The sequence below is a fragment of the Bemisia tabaci genome, chromosome 5 (genome assembly GCF_918797505.1).
Source record: "Bemisia tabaci chromosome 5, PGI_BMITA_v3".
Taxonomy (NCBI): Eukaryota; Metazoa; Arthropoda; class Insecta; order Hemiptera; family Aleyrodidae; genus Bemisia; species Bemisia tabaci.
In genome coordinates this window covers 10,861,283-10,882,367 of record NC_092797.1, presented here as the reverse complement: position 1 = coordinate 10,882,367, position 21,085 = coordinate 10,861,283, and the positions used below count along the sequence as shown (strand labels likewise).

Genomic DNA, 21,085 nt, shown 5'->3' with positions numbered 1-21,085 from the left:
AAGCAGGCCAGTAGGCCAGTTATGATTGTACTCTCCCAAGAGAACAAAATTGGGTTTAGGAGTTCTGGAAAGACAAAGTTGCAATTTAAATTTTGTTTTATTCTCAACAGGTAAAAAATAATAGCAACAGATAATATATTTTTCTTGCCTAATTTTAAAGTTATACCTATAATATCAACAGATTCATATATTTTTCTTGCTGAATTTTACAGCAATACGTAACAAAAATATTTTGGAATGCAGGATTAGGATATTTACAAGAGTTTCAACAAAGAGTTATGAAAACAAGGCTTTTTTGGGAAATTTTTCTCCTATTCATACTTACAATGGTTCATGAAAAGAAGTAAGAACTCTTTTAAAACTGTATACCTATGGAGAAAAATAAAAATGCAGCTACGTCTTTTGCTGTTAAATTAATTAGAAAAAATAATACTGAGCCAGTGGAGAAATTATATGAGTAAAGACACAGCATGACATGCCATCTCTAAAATTTTGATGTTGAAAGCGAGTAATGCCACAGCAACTTCGGAAATCAACTTCAGTGACACTTTCTCGCTTATCTCAGAAGAATATTAACAAGTGAACTTGACCTCCAACTAATGGGACTTGTGTGAAATTAGCTTACAGAATACAATAAATTAATACTAGCTATTTACTGAAGAGTCACTTGGGAGTTAATTATTAAGTTTGTTGCCATACTAATTGTTTCCCAAGTGAAAACCAGAAGAAAAAAAAGGCAACTAATTTACGCTCTATCAGTTGGCACATGGAAAATACTGTTTATTTCCCACCGAAAACTTAACTACAGATCAGAGATCAAACTAATGGCATTATTCTTTTGGAATTAAAAAAAAAGCGAGATCGATGTTCCATCTGCCCATGACATGAAGATCATCTTCCATGAACCGTTATGAAACAAACTATGTTAACTGGGTAACATAAACAAAGCACAACTTGGAACCGGAAAAAAATTTACACTTCAATACGTTTCATTAATATTCTGATTAAAATTCATAAGGATGTGGATTTTGCTGTTCCCTTTTTCTAAGCACAGAATTGAACAAATCTGTTGCCCTACTTCTTTTACTTCGTTTTGAGAGAACATGATGCCATTTTTGTGGATTTAAAGAACTTCTGAACTTTCTTGACAAACTGTTTGCCTGAACACTTGGACCATACCAATAATGAGTGATGATCTTTTCAGCAGAATTCTTCCGGTTTATTTTAAATTGCAATGAAGATAGGTAAAGGCCTCCACAACTTCAAAATACGAACACATGTGCAGAACTGACCAGTCAGAGGATTTAAGGTGTAATAGATGACTCTCATTTGGACGTATTTCTGTCAAACGGAACTAAACGCCAATTTGAGTTCCTTTTGAGGAATTTAGAATGCCAGATAGCGCGTTCTGTCAAACGGAACTAAGCGCCATGGAGAAGCATTGTGAGTATAGGACGGAATGAGCCTGACCCCTGGTTCCGCCGCCAATCTAAGCCCCCCTCTACTCTCTTCCCCCTATGGCGCTTAGTTCCGTTAGATAGAAATACGTCCATTTTGGCTGTACATTGACAATGTACTGACATTCTCATGAATTGCACATTGATGGTGAAACTCCCAAACAACATGAGTTGGTTTGAAACGTTGCAGACTTTCGTCGTTGTTATACTTAATCTTTTAAATAGAAAATTACTCGGAGGCGATTCTCAAAAAGTACTGTGATTTTTCTTCTATACAGAAGAATATTCTGTGAAAACTTCAAAGAATGATGTCGATTTGTCTGCCTATAAAAAAAAAAAAAAAAAAAAGCGGAGATTATAAAACACTGCAAACAAGATACGTGTTTTTGGAGTTTCACCGTTGACATAAATCACATATGTAAATAGTCTACTGAGACATATACCAAACAAACACATTGATGAATTATGTCAACTACTTTAGAAAGCATGAATGGCTAACTGTTGAGTGCCTGTGAATTTCAAACCAAAAGAGAGCAACAAAATTTGAATGATGCTGAGTGATAGCGAAGACATTTTGAAATTTTACTTCGGTAAGACTTGCGGACGTGAGTTGTCGAGGAATCCATCTGACCTCTGATGTTATAGAGAACAATTTTTAAGCGTCCTTTTAAGTCTTATTCTGTTTAAAGTAAAGGTAGTGCCTAGTATCAAAACAAAAACGATAAACAATAAAACTTTGAAGATAAGAAGAGCTGTCATCCTTCAGAGAGCGAATTATCTGCATCACTTTTTGTCCTATGATCATTTGTTATCGTTTCTCCATCATTCAATGTGACAGGATTAGCTTGAGGGACTGGTGAATCAGGTTTGCTTTCAGACGACTTGTATTTTTTTTCCATTTCATCGATTGTATTGTCACGAAGCGAACGAACATTGTCTCCTTTCAATTCTTGTAAGTATTCTAATGTTACTCGCTGTGAAAATAGTCATACAAAAAACATAATGAGTAAATTTAATAAGTCCTTGGTAAAAACTTTCCTCTTTGATGAGGATGGATAGAAAATTTATTCTTCATCAGTACTGACTCAAGCTGACGTTCTAGATGAGCATAATCAAAAAAGACACCAGATAATCTTCGTCTTGATCTCTCTTTTTCAATACATGAGAGCAGGTCACAAATTAAAAAACTCGCGAAACAGAACAAGACCATACTCGGAGTGAAAAATCACACAATTTGAAATAAGAGTACCAATTGTTCAGGCCAAAAGAGAGAAGGCATTTTGGAACCCAGGCCACTAATTGTGAATTGACGTTTTTTTATCAAAGCCAAAGCCCTCGCTTTTCTCAAAATTTTTGCCAAGGTTTTTATCATCCTGAAATTCCCAATATAATTACAATAGTCGATAAGTGGAGAGAGTACTTTATAATCGAAATTGGAAAACTGCACTGAATCGGCTGAGCATATGATAATAGAACTTTGAAGTTTCACCTTGATTATATTGTACAGCTGAGAGTGAATTTCTTGTCCAAGATAGTGCCGATCTGGTCGGAACTCGGCCTTGAGTGCATGGTAGATAGTGTTCATCTTTTGCTTGATGCCCTCTTTGATCTCCGCTTTGCTAGTTTCTTCATGGTTTTCAGTTCCTTTGAGCGAAGCTTTTTCCAAATCATCTTGGAACTGAGAATTCAATTGTTCGAGTGTTGTTACATGCATCTATTAGAGACAAAGAAATAAGACACGAGATGTAAAAGTTAAAATCGATATAGGTCATAAAAAATTATCAAAATAGGTCATTTTTTCCCGTTTCCGATAAATTCTTTTTGGAAAATAGGCACTGTAAAATAACTCATGTTGTAGAAGCAAGCATGACGATTGTGTGATGGTGGCAGTACGCTGAAGGTCCCTCAAAATGTTGAGGGGCAGCAAATTATATTTTCAAAAGGAACAAGATGAAATTTTTGGTGATACTAGGCAGAACGCACCATTTCATTTCTCTTAAATTTTGTGTGCAAGAAAGGTATCCAAAAGCACCAAAACTGCCATGATAACTCGATGATAGCAACTGCAGGTTGCGAGTTGATTGTGGTTGCGATGGAAGAACAGTGTATTTTATAATACTTCAAATCAAGTTTAACGCATTTTTGTCATTTTTAATTCTCGATTTTGTGACAGTTTAAAACCAAAAGAAAATGGACCTTCCTATCGTTTTCAAAAAAGGTTTTTTTACTTTAAAATGAGCTCTCAAAAGATGGACAAGCAAGGAGAAAGAAAACAACAATTTACTGCATTCACTGTTTGGCACAGGATGACATGCACAGAAACTGAAAGAAATGGTCATACAGGCTCTTGGTCGTACCATACTTTTTTGCTATCATTTCTCATGTAGGATCCAGGAGGACAATGTTGGTTAAATGGGATGAGGGAATCGAGAAATAAATTAGATTTGACGGAAAATAATTTGAAATAATGAAAAAACCCCTGAAGCATTAAAAAACAATGAAGGTGAACTACGAGGGGCGTTCAATAAGTAAGTATCCCCCCTCTCTAAAATCAATAGGAATGGACCAATTTTGAAAAACTTGGGCTCAAAATCTTCCTTAGGATATTTTGAGTTCAACAAAACAAACCGCAACAAAATCGGACCATGTGCGGCCGAACGCGAGCCGTTTAAACGCGCCGAGGTGCACGCCGCTTCCGCCAAATCCGCGGAGATTTGAAGTCCGCGACAAGAGGAGAGCTTCTCTGCCAACGCTTCAGTCGTTCATCACTGACGAAAATCAAAGAAGTTTTTATAGAATAAGGGGCTTACCTCACCTCTCCACATAACCAGCTCGATCCAAGCAGTTCTGATACTGATTGTGAGACTACGAGAACAGCTTTTGGATACCACGCGTGTTGAAGTCTTTCAACTGGCTGGGGATGAAAGTGTTGACGGCTTGTTTGACCTCTTCCACTGATTCAAAATGAACTCCCCCGAGTTCAGATTTTAGATATGGTGATAAATGGCAAACCAGATCACCATTTATTCTCCTTTCTGAAATCTGAACTCGAGGGAGTTCATTTTGAATCAGTGAAAGAGGTCAAACAAGCCGTCAACGCTTTCATCCCCAGCCAGTTGAAAGACCTCAACACGCGTGGTATCCAAAAGCTATTCTCGTAGTCTCACAATCAGTATCAGATGCTTGGATCGAGCTGGTTATGTGGAGAGGTGAGGTAAGCCCCTTATTCTACAAAAACTTCTTTGATTTTCGTCAGTGATGAACGACTGAAGCGTTGGCAGAGAAGCTCTCCTCTTGTCGCGGACTTCAAATCTCCGCGGATTTGGCGGGAGCGGCGTGCACCTCGGCGCGTTTAAACGGCTCGCGTTCGGCCGCACATGGTCCGATTTTGTTGCGGTTTGTTTTGTTGAACTCAAAATATCCTAAGGAAGATTTTGAGCCCAAGTTTTTCAAAATTGGTCCATTCTTATTGATTTTAGAGAGGGGGGATACTTACTTATTGAACGCCCCTCGTACAAGGTCTCTTAGATAAGAAACCGGATTTTGGTGATAACCAGCCCATCATGCGTCCTAATTAAGTTTCCTTGGACTTTCTTGATAGCTGAAAATACACTTAAGAACGCTACATTTACGAAGTTGAAAAATCTCAATTAGCTTTGTTGGTATGCACGTGGTTTGAAGTAAGGCAACCCCATGGATGTTCTGCGATTTTCACGGTTGACCAAACCTGTCGCTATTTTTTCCGTCTTGCGTTACCTTTTTCAACCCACACGGATGGTTGGAGTTTTGTCTCCATATCGTAGCCATACACCCAAGTTTTGTCACCGGAAATTATCATGTCCAAAAATGTAGGATCATTGTAAGAACGTTCAAGAAGCTCAAGGAAAATTTACGCTCGGCTGGATTTTTGTTCAACGGACAACAGTTGCGGGACAAGTTTAGCTGAAACTCGATGCATGTGTAAATATTCTATCAAAATTGTATGTACAGAGTCTTCAGAGATATCACACTGTTCAGCAAGCTCTAAACGACCATTTTCGAGCGCTTTTGTCCCCACTTCTTCTTTGTGGCAAAAGTCAGGTGCCGTTGATGGTCGATTCCCATGCTCCTCATCTTCGACAGACTCCTGACCAGTTTTGAACCGTTTAAACCACTCAAAACACTGAAAACAACTCATACAATGATCTTGGTAAACTTTACTTAGCAAACCAAAAGTTTTGATACAAGGTATACCGAGTTCAAAACAAAATTTAATGATACATTTTTGCTCTATCAATGATTGCATGATGAAAATCGCAGAACGCACCTGACTTACTCGTATTTAAGGTTACATAGAAAGAACACTGATCAAAATAAACAAAATCTGTGAATCTAGCGTTCTTTCGTATGTCATCAGCTATCAGGAAAGTCCAAGGAAACCTAATTCGGACGGACAATGCGCTAGTTATCATCAAAATCCGGTTTCTTATCTTACAGACCTCGTATTATCTCTTCAAATATCAGTGAAAAAAAAAAATTTTTAAAATCGATAGAGGGTCCAATTTTTTTCTACTGAAACTGTCAAAATTGCACGAGCAAATTCTTGATCAGATGAGCTCAATTCCATTTCAATGGATAGAAAATGAGCTGTTCTTGTCAGGACAGGGACAGGACCTGCAAATCTCCACTCCAGATTGCTACTTCTCCATAGAAAAGAAAGAAAAAAAAATCCTCACAAAAATGTTTGCCGAAGGAAAACAACACATGTGACCGGAGTCGTTCTAAAACTCAAACCTACTTTTAAGTCATTGTTTTCTCTTACAGACTGTGCAAGCATGACTTTTAACTCCGAGTTTTCTGTTTCTAAGTCTGCTATACGTGATTCAAATTGATTCTTTCTATCAACTCCTTCGCCTGAACAGGAGCTGCGACTTCGATCTCCAACTGTTGGCTCATCTACTCTGTAAAAAGCAAGAGGCAGAAAGTGAAGGCTTCAAATTTGGAAAAATTATAAATACATGTTTTGAATTTTCAAATTTCCTAATTTTGATTACATCAATTTCTCAAAAACTCAGCACTTCAGGATCATAACTTTTGTACACGCTTTGTGCTCAAAATTGTAACATTTTTTACAAGAAGTTTGAGGTTTTGGATCCATATCAAGGCCAATTTAAAAATACTTGCACAAGTCCATCTCTAAAATTGTAGAGATTAGAAATCATGCTACAGTAAAAAGATTACAGAGCGAAATACGTATATTAAACATAAAAAAAGAGGATGAAAATAATTTAATCGTTCAGCATTCAGAAAAATAGCTATGTTCTTTGACTTCACTTTTAAGTTACCATATGATTTAGGTATTTACTTATTTGCACAGCCGAGAGCAATTTTTAAATTGGAAAAGAAGCATTACATACAAAACAATCTTATAGGAACACTGTTTGAACCTTTAATTAAGGACTGCTCAAAACTGACTTTTACGGAAATCGCCCTGACCATAGAGGCGATGATACTGCAAAAAAATGAGTTTATCGGTTGCAGTGTTTTAAAATTTCCACTCCTACTTTATTCTTTGAATAAACCAGCATCATGGCTTGAAATTTAAACAGAGTATTTTGCACACAGAGAAATAAAATTAGCTAAGTTTTCAAGCAACGAAGTTTAGTAGTTTTCCAAGTAGAAAATAAAGTATATTGAGAAGTCTACAATGCAGTCAACCGAGATACACGTTCCTGCGGTTTTACCATTGATATATGATGCCCTAATTAATCGCTAAAAGAAGATTTAAAAATGAAAACTTACTTATTTTTCAGAAGAGATATTATTTCTTTGTATTGGTCTGCAATTGTAGAAAAATCTGAAAAAACTCTGTCTTTGACCTCAACATTTATTTCAGTCAATTTTCCGATTTTTTCATTGAGACTATTGAGATCAACGATAGACTTCGGTTCCAACTAGAGAATAAGAAACAACATGTATCAGATTTTGCAATTACCGATTATTAAAAAAGGAGTGTGCAGGTAAAAACTATACTGCTGTACCTACTCAAAACAAGCATGGTCACTCCGAAATCGTAGCTTTGAGATAAAGATCAACCCACAATCACTAAGAAAACAATGTTTAGGCACAAACAAAATACCCAGAAATGTCAAACAAAGCTGGAGTAATTACAGTTTGAAGGTCATGGTTTAAAAATAACACTTCTGAGAGGCCAAAGACATAAAGACGGAGCACTTGTATCTAATATCATGGGGGAGAAGTGATGCAGATCTGGCGCTCTGCGTTTGTGTGAGAGTGTAAATAATCCATGGCAGTAAACGGAAATTTGATTTGAACTTGTGCCCTTGATGCTTGCACATTTCTTGCTCTAAACTCGTTTTAAGTCACTAAAACGAACAAAAAAATAAAGTTGGGACGGTGTGGCTCAGTAACAAGCAAGGATTTCAGATAGAGTTAGTTTTTCTTTTGCACATGGTGGTCCTGCCCGTTCAAACAGGCTGTTACAGTCCTAGATGGCCGTTACTCCCAAATGAGATTAATCGGTCGATGACGGACTAAAAATAACCTAAAGTTAAAAAATATATGTGGGTAAGTGAATTTGATCAAAAATCAACCTAGAATATTTTGTTTACGCAACTTTATTCAGTTCCAGCCCTATTCTTGAATTTCAAACTTGTCCTGATTTCGCAGCCAATCCTCCAGCCAATCAGAGAGTTTGCATGAATTTGCATAATTTTTTTCTTCTAGCGCTCTGTCTTTATGTCTTTGTGAGAGACTGTTTTTTTTTTGTTTTTTTAGGGATGTGTCTATAATCACCTTGAGTGTATCAAAATGAGCTCACTCATACTGTATCTCTGCTGATTCCGAATTCTGATCCCCCAGAAGATGTGGACGAGTAACAAATTAATGAAAATTATTAAATAAATGATGGGATTCTACATTACAAGACACCTCAGTTCACAAAAACCAAGAAATCTAGCGGAATCTTCTGATCTACAGTTATGCCGGACTGGTTCTAAATGTGAGAGACTGTTGTCCAGGGTAGGAGTGCAAATAGTTCTAACCCTCCACAATTTTCTACAATACTGGGTTTTTGCAAAAAAGTCAACACAATGTGCTGATTAAAGATTTTCTGAATTGTTTTATTTTATTCGCAATTAACATTTGGACATTTTCATACATTTCATGTTTCCAGGTGACGAAAATTGTCATTTTTTTAAAAAAAAAATCCCTGCCAGTGTCCATGATTTTCAGGACACGGCCACAATTTGATCATTCAGTCAAGAATTACTTGCATTCCTGGTTTTGAGTTTGATATACCATTTTCAAGGCTTAAAACTGCTAAACTATAACCTAAGTAGCAGTGACCGCGATATGTTGCGATTTGATCAAAGAATGTATGGCGTTTATGTCAACCTTGATTAAATTGAAATATTATAGAAAAAAAAATTACGATAAATTGCGATTTCAATACGTACTTAAATTTGCAAAAAATTCACAATTTTATTGACAGCGATTTATTAAAATATTATAGAACAATAAATCTTGATAAATTGAGATAAAATTTTGATTTTATAAAACGCAATTTTATAGACGAGAAATTACAATTAAATTGAGGAATATTGCTCAGATGTTGATGATTCTAGCTATTTCATCGCCAAAAAATCGTAAAAAAAATTGCAACCTAATTTCAAAATATCGCGATTTTTTCGTTGAAAAATGCTACTTGGGAAGATGCAACTCAACAGCTTACCTCGACTAGTCTTTGGAGATACCAGAGTATTAATTTTGACCTTCAAAAACTCCAATTCTAGTTTATTGATTTGATTTCGCAAAAATTGCTTACCTAAAAAATTTGCCGTCATGCACTTAAGTCATTTTTGCAAAGGACGATCAAATATAAAGGGGTTAGGTATAAAAAATTTAAAATTGATACCTTATTCAAAACTTGATCGACTTTATCAGAGACTCGTCCCAGCCCAATGCGAACTTCTGAATTTTGGATTCGCATTTCTGACAAATAAACTGACAGGTGAGAATCAGCGGAGAAAGATGAAGATTTAGTGAGAGGATCTATGTGCTGGAATTGAGTTAGACTTGATGATTCGTCTTTGAAGTTCATAGGATCAGGGCAGTGATCTTTCCTCTTCTTCATTTGACTATTATTGAATTTACTTTTTTGCTTGGTTCCAGGAACTAGCTTTGATATCACAGGATTATCCTGAAATTGGAGCAATATAGTTCATTGTTTTGAATGGTTATAGTAAGTGGTTCTTCGTATAATTTGAGCAGGAAAATAGGAGTTAAACTTTATCCTTAACATTGAGTCTTACATATGTATAAAACTTCAAACCTCTTTCTCTCACTTCAAACTTAATGCTATTTGGTGCATTTCTATTGCATTCAGTACAGTTCATTCCTTTCTGCTGCTTCATGAAAGTTTCTAAACAGCCAAAAATTTGAGAGATTAAATCTTCTTAGCATAAAATAATATCCAAGTGTCATAACATTTTTTTATTATCTCTGAATGTTCTGAATGGCTTAGTAACTTCACGATTTTAATGACAAATGTAAAATAGGCTAATGTCTATTTTTTCCTTCTTTCTTTCATTGACTAACTCCATTTCAGCAGGAGGAGTTGGAGACAAATGGGTAACCACAATCTACTACATACTATAATAATTGGCTCTTAAACATTATTCAGCCCTGTGATTAAAAGATTTGTGCAGTTCCCCAGTTTCCGCAAAATTTGAAAAACGGAGATTAGCAAACTGTTCTTTTACGAGCTGTTTTCAATCATATGAACAACATTGGAAATACTGAACTTGATGCTTACTTCTTCAGATTCTGAGTCAGAATCATTGGAATGTGGCACTTTGTCATGTAAACCTGGCAATGGGTAACTTAATCTAGAATTCCGGCTACTGGGCCGACAAACTCGAGGAACTGTTTTATCATCCGCAAAATCATCTATACTGTCTTGAGGACCACCAATTTTACTGGAAACAAACAATTCAAATTTACAAGCCTTCTTTAAAGAAAAATAATACATGGATTTTTGAAAATGTAATCTCACAGATAGCGTAAAGGTTTGTTAAAATTACCTTGAAACAATAAATTAAGCAAGAAAACTAGCTTAAAAATTAACGAATAAAATTATAAACTGATCAAATATTAGAACTGAAACAAAAAAAAAAAGTATTATCTCGATGGTTTGCTGATTCATTCAGCTTACTGAAAGAGGAAATGAAAATTCTCATTATTTTCACTGTAAGTCTGCCATTTTCTGGCATCTCCTGATATAAGAAACTACAGTAAGATCTCGATTTATCGGATTTCACGGGACCGGAGGCCGAACCCGTTAAATCGCGAAATCCGCTAAACCCGCTAGTCAGTCCCGCTGAAGGGACCGGAGGATCGATCCTTTAAATCGCAGAATCCGTTAAGTCGCGATCCGATGATTCAAGGTTTTACTGTACATCTTTTGATGGACACAGCCATCATAAAATCAAAATGATATGTTTATGGTAGACGATATGTTATACTTCACAGTCACAGTTTCAATGCTAATGTTAATAAATGGAAAAAATAACATTATCAAGTTTTTTCCTGTGTCTTATTCAATTCATAACTTACGGAAGATCCATAGTTTGTCTTGTATCTGGTGGGGATTGCGCAATTGTTATTTTTATAACAGTTATTTGTAACATGAGAGAGCATTCATCAGCAACAAGTGGTTTCCAAGAGCCCTGGGTAAAAGTAAAAGATAAATTATATTCATGAGGATGCATAAGAATGTTCTATAAGTTAGTAGTAACCATAAGGGGACTCTCACCGATAGCCATGTGACTGGGAGTTTTTGAAACTTGCGAAGATCCGTTGTTGTCATTTATACAAGTTTCACATGCCAAGCAACCTAACAGAAAGACGTACAAAACAATGCTTCCATTCGGAGCTCATGCAGCTCTGATAAAGTAGAGTCTGTTTTCAACAAGAGCGGCCTCATCAGAGGATGTCAGTAATTCAAAATAAGCAGTACCAATGGTTTACTGACAAAGAATTACTTGAGCACTCTTAGTTCTCAGCAAGTTCATAAGCTTCCTTTAAAGCACTGCTGATTTACAATGTTGTTGGGTCCACACCATTTTGCGGGAAAATCAAAGCCAAGAAGTTCCATTCCTCCACCTTATTGCATACAGTATTTGGACCACTTCTTAGCGTTTTTTTCTCATTTAAAATGTTGTTGAGTTGAGTTTTCACGTGATTAACAATATTACAATTGAGTGCCGACAAGAGCAAACAATTTGAGGTCTAAACAAGAGATTCTGAGTGTCCATTTGGTGAGAAACATGATAATGCCGCTAGCTTTGTCTAAAACCAAGTATCAGGCTGGCAAAAGGCTCTCAAAGTTGAGACTATGGAGCCTATGCAATATGTGATTCTTTTGAAACATAGCCAAATGCCCTGAATTCAGTGCTCAGGCTGAATTCATGAGTAGAGTTGCCATGGCTGTAGGCTAGACCCTCTAAATGGCATATCGTTACGAATTCGTGACATCGCATTTTTGGGGGTTTTAAAAATTGAATCTTTCCTCTGCGGCAACCTTTTGCAAATTTGCATTAGTGTTTTTTTTTTTTTTTTTTTTTTTTTTTTTGGACAAACAGATTTCCAAAAATTTAAAATGTCGACAACGTTGGTACTCTATGTTTTTTGTGCAGCAACAAAATAGATTAGTGCCCCCCAGAATCAGAGATCCAAAATTAATTCAAAATTCATGCCCTTGAGGGTTAAAATTACTTTCTTGACAGCCCTGCAGCCCTGCTCATATATCCAACCCTATTTTTGGATAAAAAATTCTGTAAATTCTTCTTCTTCCTTCGTGATGCACCAACATTACAGGCTTGACTTTGAGAACTCTTTGTGAGCTGAGACATTTATTACAGAAAAACGAAAGGAGCTATTACCTTCTCTGTGAAATTTAACATTAAAATAATTCATTCAATTGCAGTCCCCTCGCTATCATAAATATTTCGCGTGGTATGATATCAGTTATTCTCCCATCCCACAAGAGAAAGAAATAAAATGCCATCACTTTTTGAGGAAAATGCTAGGATTGAGGGAGTTGTTCAGTTGTGGATCGAAGGGGCATATACTCTGAAGACCAAAAAGATAATTAACCTCAGAAACTTAATAGTTTGATACAGAGCAAGAGTTCAAATCACATATGTATAAGAGAGACTCCATCGAACATCTTTTACACTTCGTACACAAGTATGCGTGGTAGAAAATTGGAACACTGACTTACGAGCAATTGATATGGAATGATGATGGCTCTTTTGGAATTGACAGTGACACCATGAAGTCCTTTCTCCCATCCAGGGCCAACTGTTACACTAATAGGTTTCCCATCATTGTGATTGTTTGCAACTTCCTTGACAAAAAATTCATAGAAATTTCCAGCATTCACTGATGTATAATATTATGAGAATTTGTAAGATAATTTTCTTGACCTGTTTTTGTGTTGAGGACAGTTCAAAAAGGAGGAGTAACGTTTTGGGCCTTTTCCGGCCCCACCTGGATTTTGCTAAATGTTTCATATTTTCATATTTTGGCCTCCGATAAATTTTAAGGGGCCTTATGGCCCATTGTTGCCATTTTTGGCCCATTTTTAGGGGTTTTTTTCCATTTAACACATTCAAAACTCAATTTAATCCAAAAACTGTGTACATTTTTGAAAAGTACGTAAAAAAATGAATAAAAAATGTTCAGTAAAATTTTTTCCTATGTTGCCAAATTTCCGAGAAAATTGGTCCCAAAGTGTCAAAAACGGCAAAAAATCGATGAATCGCCGCGTCTAAGGTTCAAGGAAGTGGAGTACATTTTTCATACTGTACCAGATAACAGCTCTTATCCATCCATACAACATACTAAAATATCATAGTTGTACCTGGATTCCCACGATGTGAAAATTGACCGAGATGTCGATTTTAGCGGCCTTTTTATACTTGAAGGCAGCTCTTTTGAATGTTTTTCGACCTTAGTCACCCTCTATGGGTGTGTACTATATGTATTTTTCTACGTACTTTTCATATCTGGCCATAAAAATGGCTTCCTGTGAATTTTAAAAGGCCTAACGGTCCATTGTTGCCAATTTTCACCAATTTTTAGGGGTTTTTTCAAGTTTACGTGTGTGAAACTTAATTTAATCTAGAAACCGTGTACAATTTCGGAAAAAACGTAAAAAAATACATAAAAATGTGATTTGTATCTTTTCCCTACGTTGCCAAATTTTCGAGAAAAATCGTCCTGAAGCGCCAAAAATGCCAAAAATTGGAATAATCATCACGTCGAAGGTTCCAGGAAGTGAATTTCAAGTTTTCTTTCACTACAAATAACGTATCGAAAATGGAAAATTGCAATGCATCTCAAGGAACATGTAATGGCGCAGATGAACGTGACAAAACGGGCCCTCAAGGTGTTTTTACTTTATCCTTCACTCCAGTTCACCTCTTTATTCCTGTAACCTCGAGATAATCCTTGGTTCTCAAGATGCTTGCTACAGGCCAAATATACCGAACAACAGAAAATGCGTGGAGAAAGTGTCCCACGATCCACATAAATGTCATAATTCACTTCCTGAAACCTCCGACGTGATGATTATTCCAATTTTTGGCATTTTTGGCGCTTCAGGACGATTTTTCTCGAAAATTTGGCAACGTAGGGAAAAGGTACAAATCACATTTTTATGTATTTTTTTACGTTTTTTCCGAAATTGTACACGGTTTCTAGATTAAATTAAGTTTCACACACGTAAACTTGAAAAAACCCCTAAAAATTGGTGAAAATTGGCAACAATGGACCGTTAGGCCTTTTAAAATTCACAGGAAGCCATTTTTATGGCCAGATATGAAAAGTACGTAGAAAAATACATATAGTACACACCCATAGAGGGTGACTAAGGTCGAAAAACATTCAAAAGAGCTGCCTTCAAGTATAAAAAGGCCGCTAAAATCGACATCTCGGTCAATTTTCACATCGTGGGAATCCAGGTACAACTATGATATTTTAGTATGTTGTATGGATGGATAAGAGCTGTTATCTGGTACAGTATGAAAAATGTACTCCACTTCCTTGAACCTTAGACGCGGCGATTCATCGATTTTTTGCCGTTTTTGACACTTTGGGACCAATTTTCTCGGAAATTTGGCAACATAGGAAAAAATTTTACTGAACATTTTTTATTCATTTTTTTACGTACTTTTCAAAAATGTACACAGTTTTTGGATTAAATTGAGTTTTGAATGTGTTAAATGGAAAAAAACCCCTAAAAATGGGCCAAAAATGGCAACAATGGGCCATAAGGCCCCTTAAAATTTATCGGAGGCCTTTAAAAAGGCCAGAAACGAAAAGTACGCAAAAAAATACATAAGAATCATGAGCTGGAAGAGTGATAACAGTCGAAAAAGTCGACGAAAATAATTGTTTTTCGATTCCAGGATTTTGGGTTTGAGGCGCTGCTGCGCCCTTGCATGGGCTCCGTTCGGTCTAATATTTGGCACAGAGTCTACCTAAGACTAGTACTTTGAAAATATGAAACATTGAGCAAAATCCAGGTGGGGCCGGAAAAGGCCCAAAACGTTACTCCTCCTTTTGAAAAATGAATTATGAATTATGCTTTTCCTCATTAAACTTTTAGAGGACCCCAAAAGAGCTATATGTACGGATAAAGTGTGAAAGGATGTATCTCCGTTGCGGGGTTTCAAAATGTCCGCTCCTATTTTACTTTTTTGAAGGGAAACAAGCCAATGTTTGGAAAGATAATATGGTATTTTTATTATTTGGTATTTTTTGCTGAAAGAGAAAGAAAATCGAGGAGGTTTTCAAGAGATTGTGTTGATTGGTTTTCCGAAGAAAAAATAAAGTACAACAGGAAGTCTAGAGTGTTGCAAACGGAGATATTTTGGTTATAGTAAACGGTTACGCACTTTGGCCATTGATATGATCTTAAGTAAATAAATTTTAAGAAGATAGCAATCATCAGAGAGGGGGTGGATACAAAGTCAAGGAGAAATTTTTTCCTAGTGAGATAGGAAAAAGGTAAAAACTTATCATTGATGCTTTGCTTTTTTGAAAAGAGATAAGAAAATTTGATTGCAAAGTCACAAAGACGCCTGAAAGCAATGATGTTTAATATTGGTATAACATTGGATGTTTGCATTAATGAAAATGGAGTCTGTCTTTTCATTGATTTTCTACAACACACAGCTGAAAGGAAAATATTTTTAAAACGGCCCGCTATTACAACAAACCGATCCCCTCATGTTTTATTTTTTTCAAGGAAAACTGATCTACAGTTTCTATTGAAATTTCCTGTTAATTTTCTTCATTTGCCATGGGAAAAGCATGCAAAATTGCAAAGAATCGTTTAGATTCTTTATGAATAGTAAAACATAATCAGAAATTTTTCAATGTTCCGAATAAGATGTAGGTACATTTTTCACATTTAGTTGTTGAATTTTACTTGATTTAAAAAAAAAAAAAAAAAAAAAAAAAAAAAAAAAAAAAAAAAAAAAAAAAACAGACAAATTGAAACTGCCTTTGTAAGTATTTTGAGATATTAAGTACACTGTTACAAATGTTACACACTCACCCTGTCAATTTTGAAGGAGGGTGTAACTGTTTTTGCTACATAGTAGATATCTACGATGGAGCCATCTTCAGCTTTCAGTTGATCACTCGAGCCAACTATTAAATTTTGAATTAACAGTTCGCTCCCTTTTCCTGCATTAGCTAAACAACACCATTTGACAAGGGCTATCTGAAATCAGAGAACCACAATGTGCTAAAATCGAATTATATAATATGCCAGCTCCACTGAGCAGTGACAATAGAATTATATTTTCCAATGCTTATCCCATTTAAGTTGAGCTAACTAAAGATTGGCAGCAGGAAGTCATAAATTGTGCAAAAGGAAGAGGTACCATTCACTGATTTAAACTCCAATTTTATCATATCACTTACAGAACTGGTGCAGACTTTAGAAATTCGAATGGATTAATTTTGCATGCTGTGGAAGAAAAAGTTGGGGCTTGAGGTGACCTATCAGATCGGAAGAAAATTGACAGATACAAATTTGACCTGTAATTGGTTGAAATCAATGTTTGTGCTCCTTTACTATACGATTTAATTGCAGCTACAATGTTTTTCCGAGTTCAATTCTGGAAAGAAAGGTTGGAAGATGGGCTCAATCGGCAGGATTACTCTTGACTCTTCATTACCGAGAGATGCGTAAAAATCGTAAAAGAAGAATAGTTGTCCTGAACTGAGAGGGGAATACAATATAACAATAATGTATACAAACAGATTGTCCACTTGTACAAGATCATCTAAAATCCTTGTTTTTTTATTACCTTTTTTTTCTTTTTTCATGCTTCAATAAAAAATCCTCTTTTCAGGGATTCCTGAAATCCTTGCTTATTCATTACCTTTCCGTCACTTTTATCTCACCTGAAATGCTTTTTGAATACCGACAAGGACACAGTTCCGCAAAATATAAGAAATTATGATTTGGAAAGTGGAGTGAGGAAAATTTGGAGGATAATCTAAAATATGCAGAATCTAACTGAGATTTCCCAACAAAGTCATTGCATACTTAAGTTACATAAAAAATTGCAAACTTTTATCGTTTTTTCCTCAAGTGTACCTCGAATTTCTGTTCCTACTTAAAAAGAGTTCATGTGATTTCCGTACTTTTGTACTGACCTCTCAGAATCCATACCTAGGCACCCTGATAAAAGGAATATCGACGGTGTAAGTCGGCAATCACATATCTTGTTTGCAGTGTCTGAAAATCTCCGCCTCTATGTTTTTTTTGTAAAGGAGAGCAAATTGACATCATTCCTTGAAGTTTTTGCAGATTTTCTTTGCACAGAGAAGAAAAAAAACGGCAGTATTAAAGAATTGCCGTTGAGTAGTTTTCCGTTTAAAAAATACAGTATGACCGGAAGTCTGCGACGTCGCAAACCGAGTTGTGTGATTGCCGACTTACACCTTTCGATATATATTGAGTATCTATAAAAAGTATCACCTGAGTGGAGAACTCTGAAGCATCCTGGGGAGATTCAAAAAGCACTGACCACAGTTGATTTGCTTTGTTATAGAAGGCAGCATAGTTATTTATTTGCACCTGTGTACGAAATAAAAAGAAGAAGAAAAAACATTTAATTTCAGAAATTGGACAGAAAATTTTAAAAGAGTATTTAGCATTCAGTGCATTAACTACTCATGTCTTTGCTGTGATTTAATTTAAGGTCAAGATTAATTGATCCAGAAAAGCTCCTATTTATCACAACTTGATGGTAAAACAAGAAATGATGCATCTCCATTGCCAGGGATCAATGTTTCAGGTCAATTTTCATTATTTCCGAGGGAAACTCTCATAAGATCAGCGCAAAAAGAATTCAGGGAATGTTTTAAGATTGTTCAATAAAAATCATGCCCGATTTTGAGGGCTTAAAAATGGTTGGTTTCTTTGTATCAAATTAAAAAGAGCAAAAATTCTCAAACAAAAATACTGAAATATAGTCTATTCTGATTCATACCTACTTCTAATTTGCTGCGATTATGCATTACCATTTGATCTAAATATTATACAAAACTTTAAAAATATGGTTTGAATTCTGACTCTAATTTTGCTCAGGGAAAGACTTCAACAAAATTTTACATTATTATTTTTTCAGGTACTAAGAGGGCGTCATATCACATAAAAATATATATCAGTGTCCCATTTTAAGAAATGTAGGTGATAAAACAACATTAGAAGTTGAGAAAAAACTTACGATAAATTTAAAATTTTGGTTGATAGAGGCTCGACACACATGAGTTGTTTTGTCACGATAGATGATAAATTCAAAACATCTGTTGACAAAACTTCCACAAAGAGCAGCTCTTAACCTCCCGACATTATTGTAATTTCCGTTTTCCCTGTAAATTTGACAATTTTAAAAGACGGCATTGAAAAAAGGAAAGACAGGCTGGTAAAAACTCTGTGAGGGGATTAGAACTGGGGGAAAAAAAAGTTGGAGGAATGTCATATCAACCTAAAGCGCATCAATTGATGATTGGCACAGTGGCTCTGTTCTTATGATCAAAAAAAAGTCCATCAAAGTAGGTCATAGGCACAACTATTGAGTGTTGCCGATCAAAATTAGGAGGCACCTTATTTTTTCATCAACACTAATCGCCTGCAGTGTAATAAGTACTGGTAGGTACCTATCAAAACAAATATATTCAATGCCCTGCTTGCAATTCAGGTATGTAGATCAAAATTTAGAGAGACCTCTTAATTTTGTTCAGCAGTACTCGAGAGTGACATCGATAACCCATTTAGATCTTGGATACCAATCTATTGGTTAGCACATGGATTATTATTGTTGAGTGGTTCTATTTTTCGATATAACTTTTGTCCATTCTTTTCCCTCCCAGATCTATGAATTGCAATTCTTCAACAAGCATGAGATCTTTGCCAGAGAAAATCAGACAAACTGTGTTTACCGCAGAAATACTTCAATTAAAGACTTCATTTTTACACCAGAAATTAAAAGTAAAACTATGGCTTTGGTGGACAGAATTACAGAAAAAACATGATGTCCCTTCATTGACTTCCAACATGCATCTTTTATTGTAGATCATAAAATTTGAAAACGTCAAAATTCCACTAGAAAAATTTTGCATTGCAACAAATTAATGGTGCAACTTCTGCTTAAGCCACGAGTTATAAAACCTCTACTCCAAGTCTGCAATGTCGCAAACTGAGATACATGGTTTGGGAGTTTCATTGTCAAAATAGAGAACTGTTTGGGAGAGGAAAGCCAGCACTCACATTTTAAATGCCTGAACAGTCTTGACGATGAGGAGGTCGAGAGTTTTGGCTGCTTTAGAATTTTCTGCTGATTTACTATCGAGACTTTCCACCTTCGATCTCCTTGAGTCCAGAGATGAGTCGGAATCCGTTGGAGTTTCATGTTTCCCAAGAGATCTCGGTTGTTTGGGAGCTTTGTAAGTAAGTGATTGATTCCCATTGTTGAGACTTAATCGAGAAGAATCAAAAAGTGAAGCTAAATTGGTACTGTAACATAATAAAAAAAATGAGAATAAATTCTAGAATCTGAAGGAGGTATTAAGCATCAATACCTGCATGGTTAATAGAGGGGAAAATAAGTATCAGGGATGCTGAGTGGGGTGCAGTGGGTTTAGCGACAGGGCAAGCTGGAGTGTTTGCCATGGGGAGGAGGGGTTCCGGGCAACCCCTCTTTTCAAGGAGACTACCAGACAAATTTTTAACATTTAGATCCTCTGCAACTCCTTTTTTATTCTATTTAACAGATAACATCTGATGGAACATCTGGAGAAGTGTGGTCTCTTGCTCTCTTATATATCATTTTCATTTCCTAAAATTTTTTCGAATATTTTTGAGCATTGGCAGACAGCGCCTTGATCTTACCTCCTGATTCTGCCACTTATACAATGACTCTCTTGTCCCAATTCTAGACCAGTAATAATTTTTGGACTCGCAGAGTAAGTTTGCCAAAAACCCAGTTTCCTGTGTTTGAACCAGGATTGAGACAGTCATATTCATGCAACTTCTCATACGTTGTCGAAAAGGCGACATAATAGCATTGTAGGGCACTTGCTCCAAAGGGAGCAATCTCAACCTTGAAGGAAAGAGAGAACCGAGATAGCGTTGAAAGCAAGAGCAGTGCGCTACAATGAAGGGCCAAGGGAAGCGGGCTGCAATTGAGAATTGCATCGCTTGGACTTGGAATGTTCCGCCCTTCCTGTCTCATCTTGACACTTCTGCCGAGCAATGGCTCGCCGTTCAGCGCATCACAAGTAATTTTCCAGAGCCCGTTAGCCCGTGTCCTGGCCGCACAGCACGCTTTGTCACTTCCATCTGGCATACCTCTTTCCCCAATTTATGGTTCCATACGTATTTCTGTTCCTACCCTCCTGTTTATACCTCAACTTACTAACTTATCAATGATTTAATAATATTTAGCTGAAATTTATAACATATTTAAGAGTTTCCTCTCTCTTCTAAAATCTTAGGGCAAGCATACTTGGAACGTACGCCACTAGGGACGCCAGATAAAACTTGCAGAGAGAATAAGCGAAGATATTATTACAATAACGAGTAATAAGCATCACTGTGAGGAGGATGATAAATAAAGAATTGAAGGATCTTACTTCGGAGACGGAGTGAAATCGATGTCATCTTCACTGAACATGGCTTTATGGATGTAGAAAGATGAGAGGGCTGTATCCCTACAGTATTTGACACATGCAAACAGGAAAACTCGGCATTTTTTACATAAATGTGCTAACTTCAAAGAGTTAGTGAGAGACAGAGAAAGATGGAAGTTGTAACGTTCTGTGGGTTACTCAATGAATTTTTCCACTTATTACAAACGCGAAAACTGTTGAGATGAATTAATGAATGCCCACTATTCTTGAGGAAACCGACACTTAAATTCAAATTCACTTATCATCAATCCTTAGTAAATCAAATTACTTATAGCAAAATGAACCATACCATAAATGAACTGAGCATAGGAATGTAAATGTGATAACAGCTATCAGCTGATGCTGAC

The 21,085-nt window shown here is 36.1% G+C and overlaps 1 protein-coding gene across 2 annotated transcripts; it reads right to left on the bottom strand.

The window, feature by feature from the left end:
• Positions 1-78: 78 nt before the first annotated feature.
• LOC109034525 (uncharacterized) lies at positions 79-21,060 on the bottom strand. Of its 2 annotated transcripts, XM_019047729.2 has the most exons (13): positions 20,682-21,060; positions 19,318-19,563; positions 18,275-18,419; positions 17,524-17,622; positions 16,087-16,254; positions 12,742-12,867; positions 11,073-11,185; positions 10,273-10,435; positions 9,373-9,657; positions 7,239-7,390; positions 6,235-6,397; positions 2,947-3,171; positions 79-2,431 (listed from the first exon to the last, which is right to left on the bottom strand). In XM_019047729.2, exons 1-13 carry the CDS (start codon positions 20,720-20,722, stop codon positions 2,213-2,215), a joined length of 2,145 nt encoding a protein of 714 aa, XP_018903274.2. In that variant the 5' UTR covers positions 20,723-21,060; the 3' UTR covers positions 79-2,212. The 2 variants fall into 2 exon arrangements, with proteins under 2 accessions (XP_018903274.2, XP_072156373.1); XM_072300272.1 differs by lacking the exon at positions 12,742-12,867.
• Positions 21,061-21,085: the final 25 nt, after the last annotated feature.

Coding starts and splice junctions, on each gene's coding strand:
- LOC109034525 (XM_019047729.2), bottom strand. CDS start 20,722: ATGTTCAGTGAAGATGACATCGATTTCACTCCGTCTCCGAA. Junction 9,658..10,272: donor CTGACTCAGAATCTGAAGAA/GTAAGCATCAAG, acceptor CTCCAATTTCAG/GATAATCCTGTGATATCAAA. Junction 3,172..6,234: donor GAGAAAACAATGACTTAAAA/GTAGGTTTGAGT, acceptor TGTCTCTAATAG/ATGCATGTAACAACACTCGA.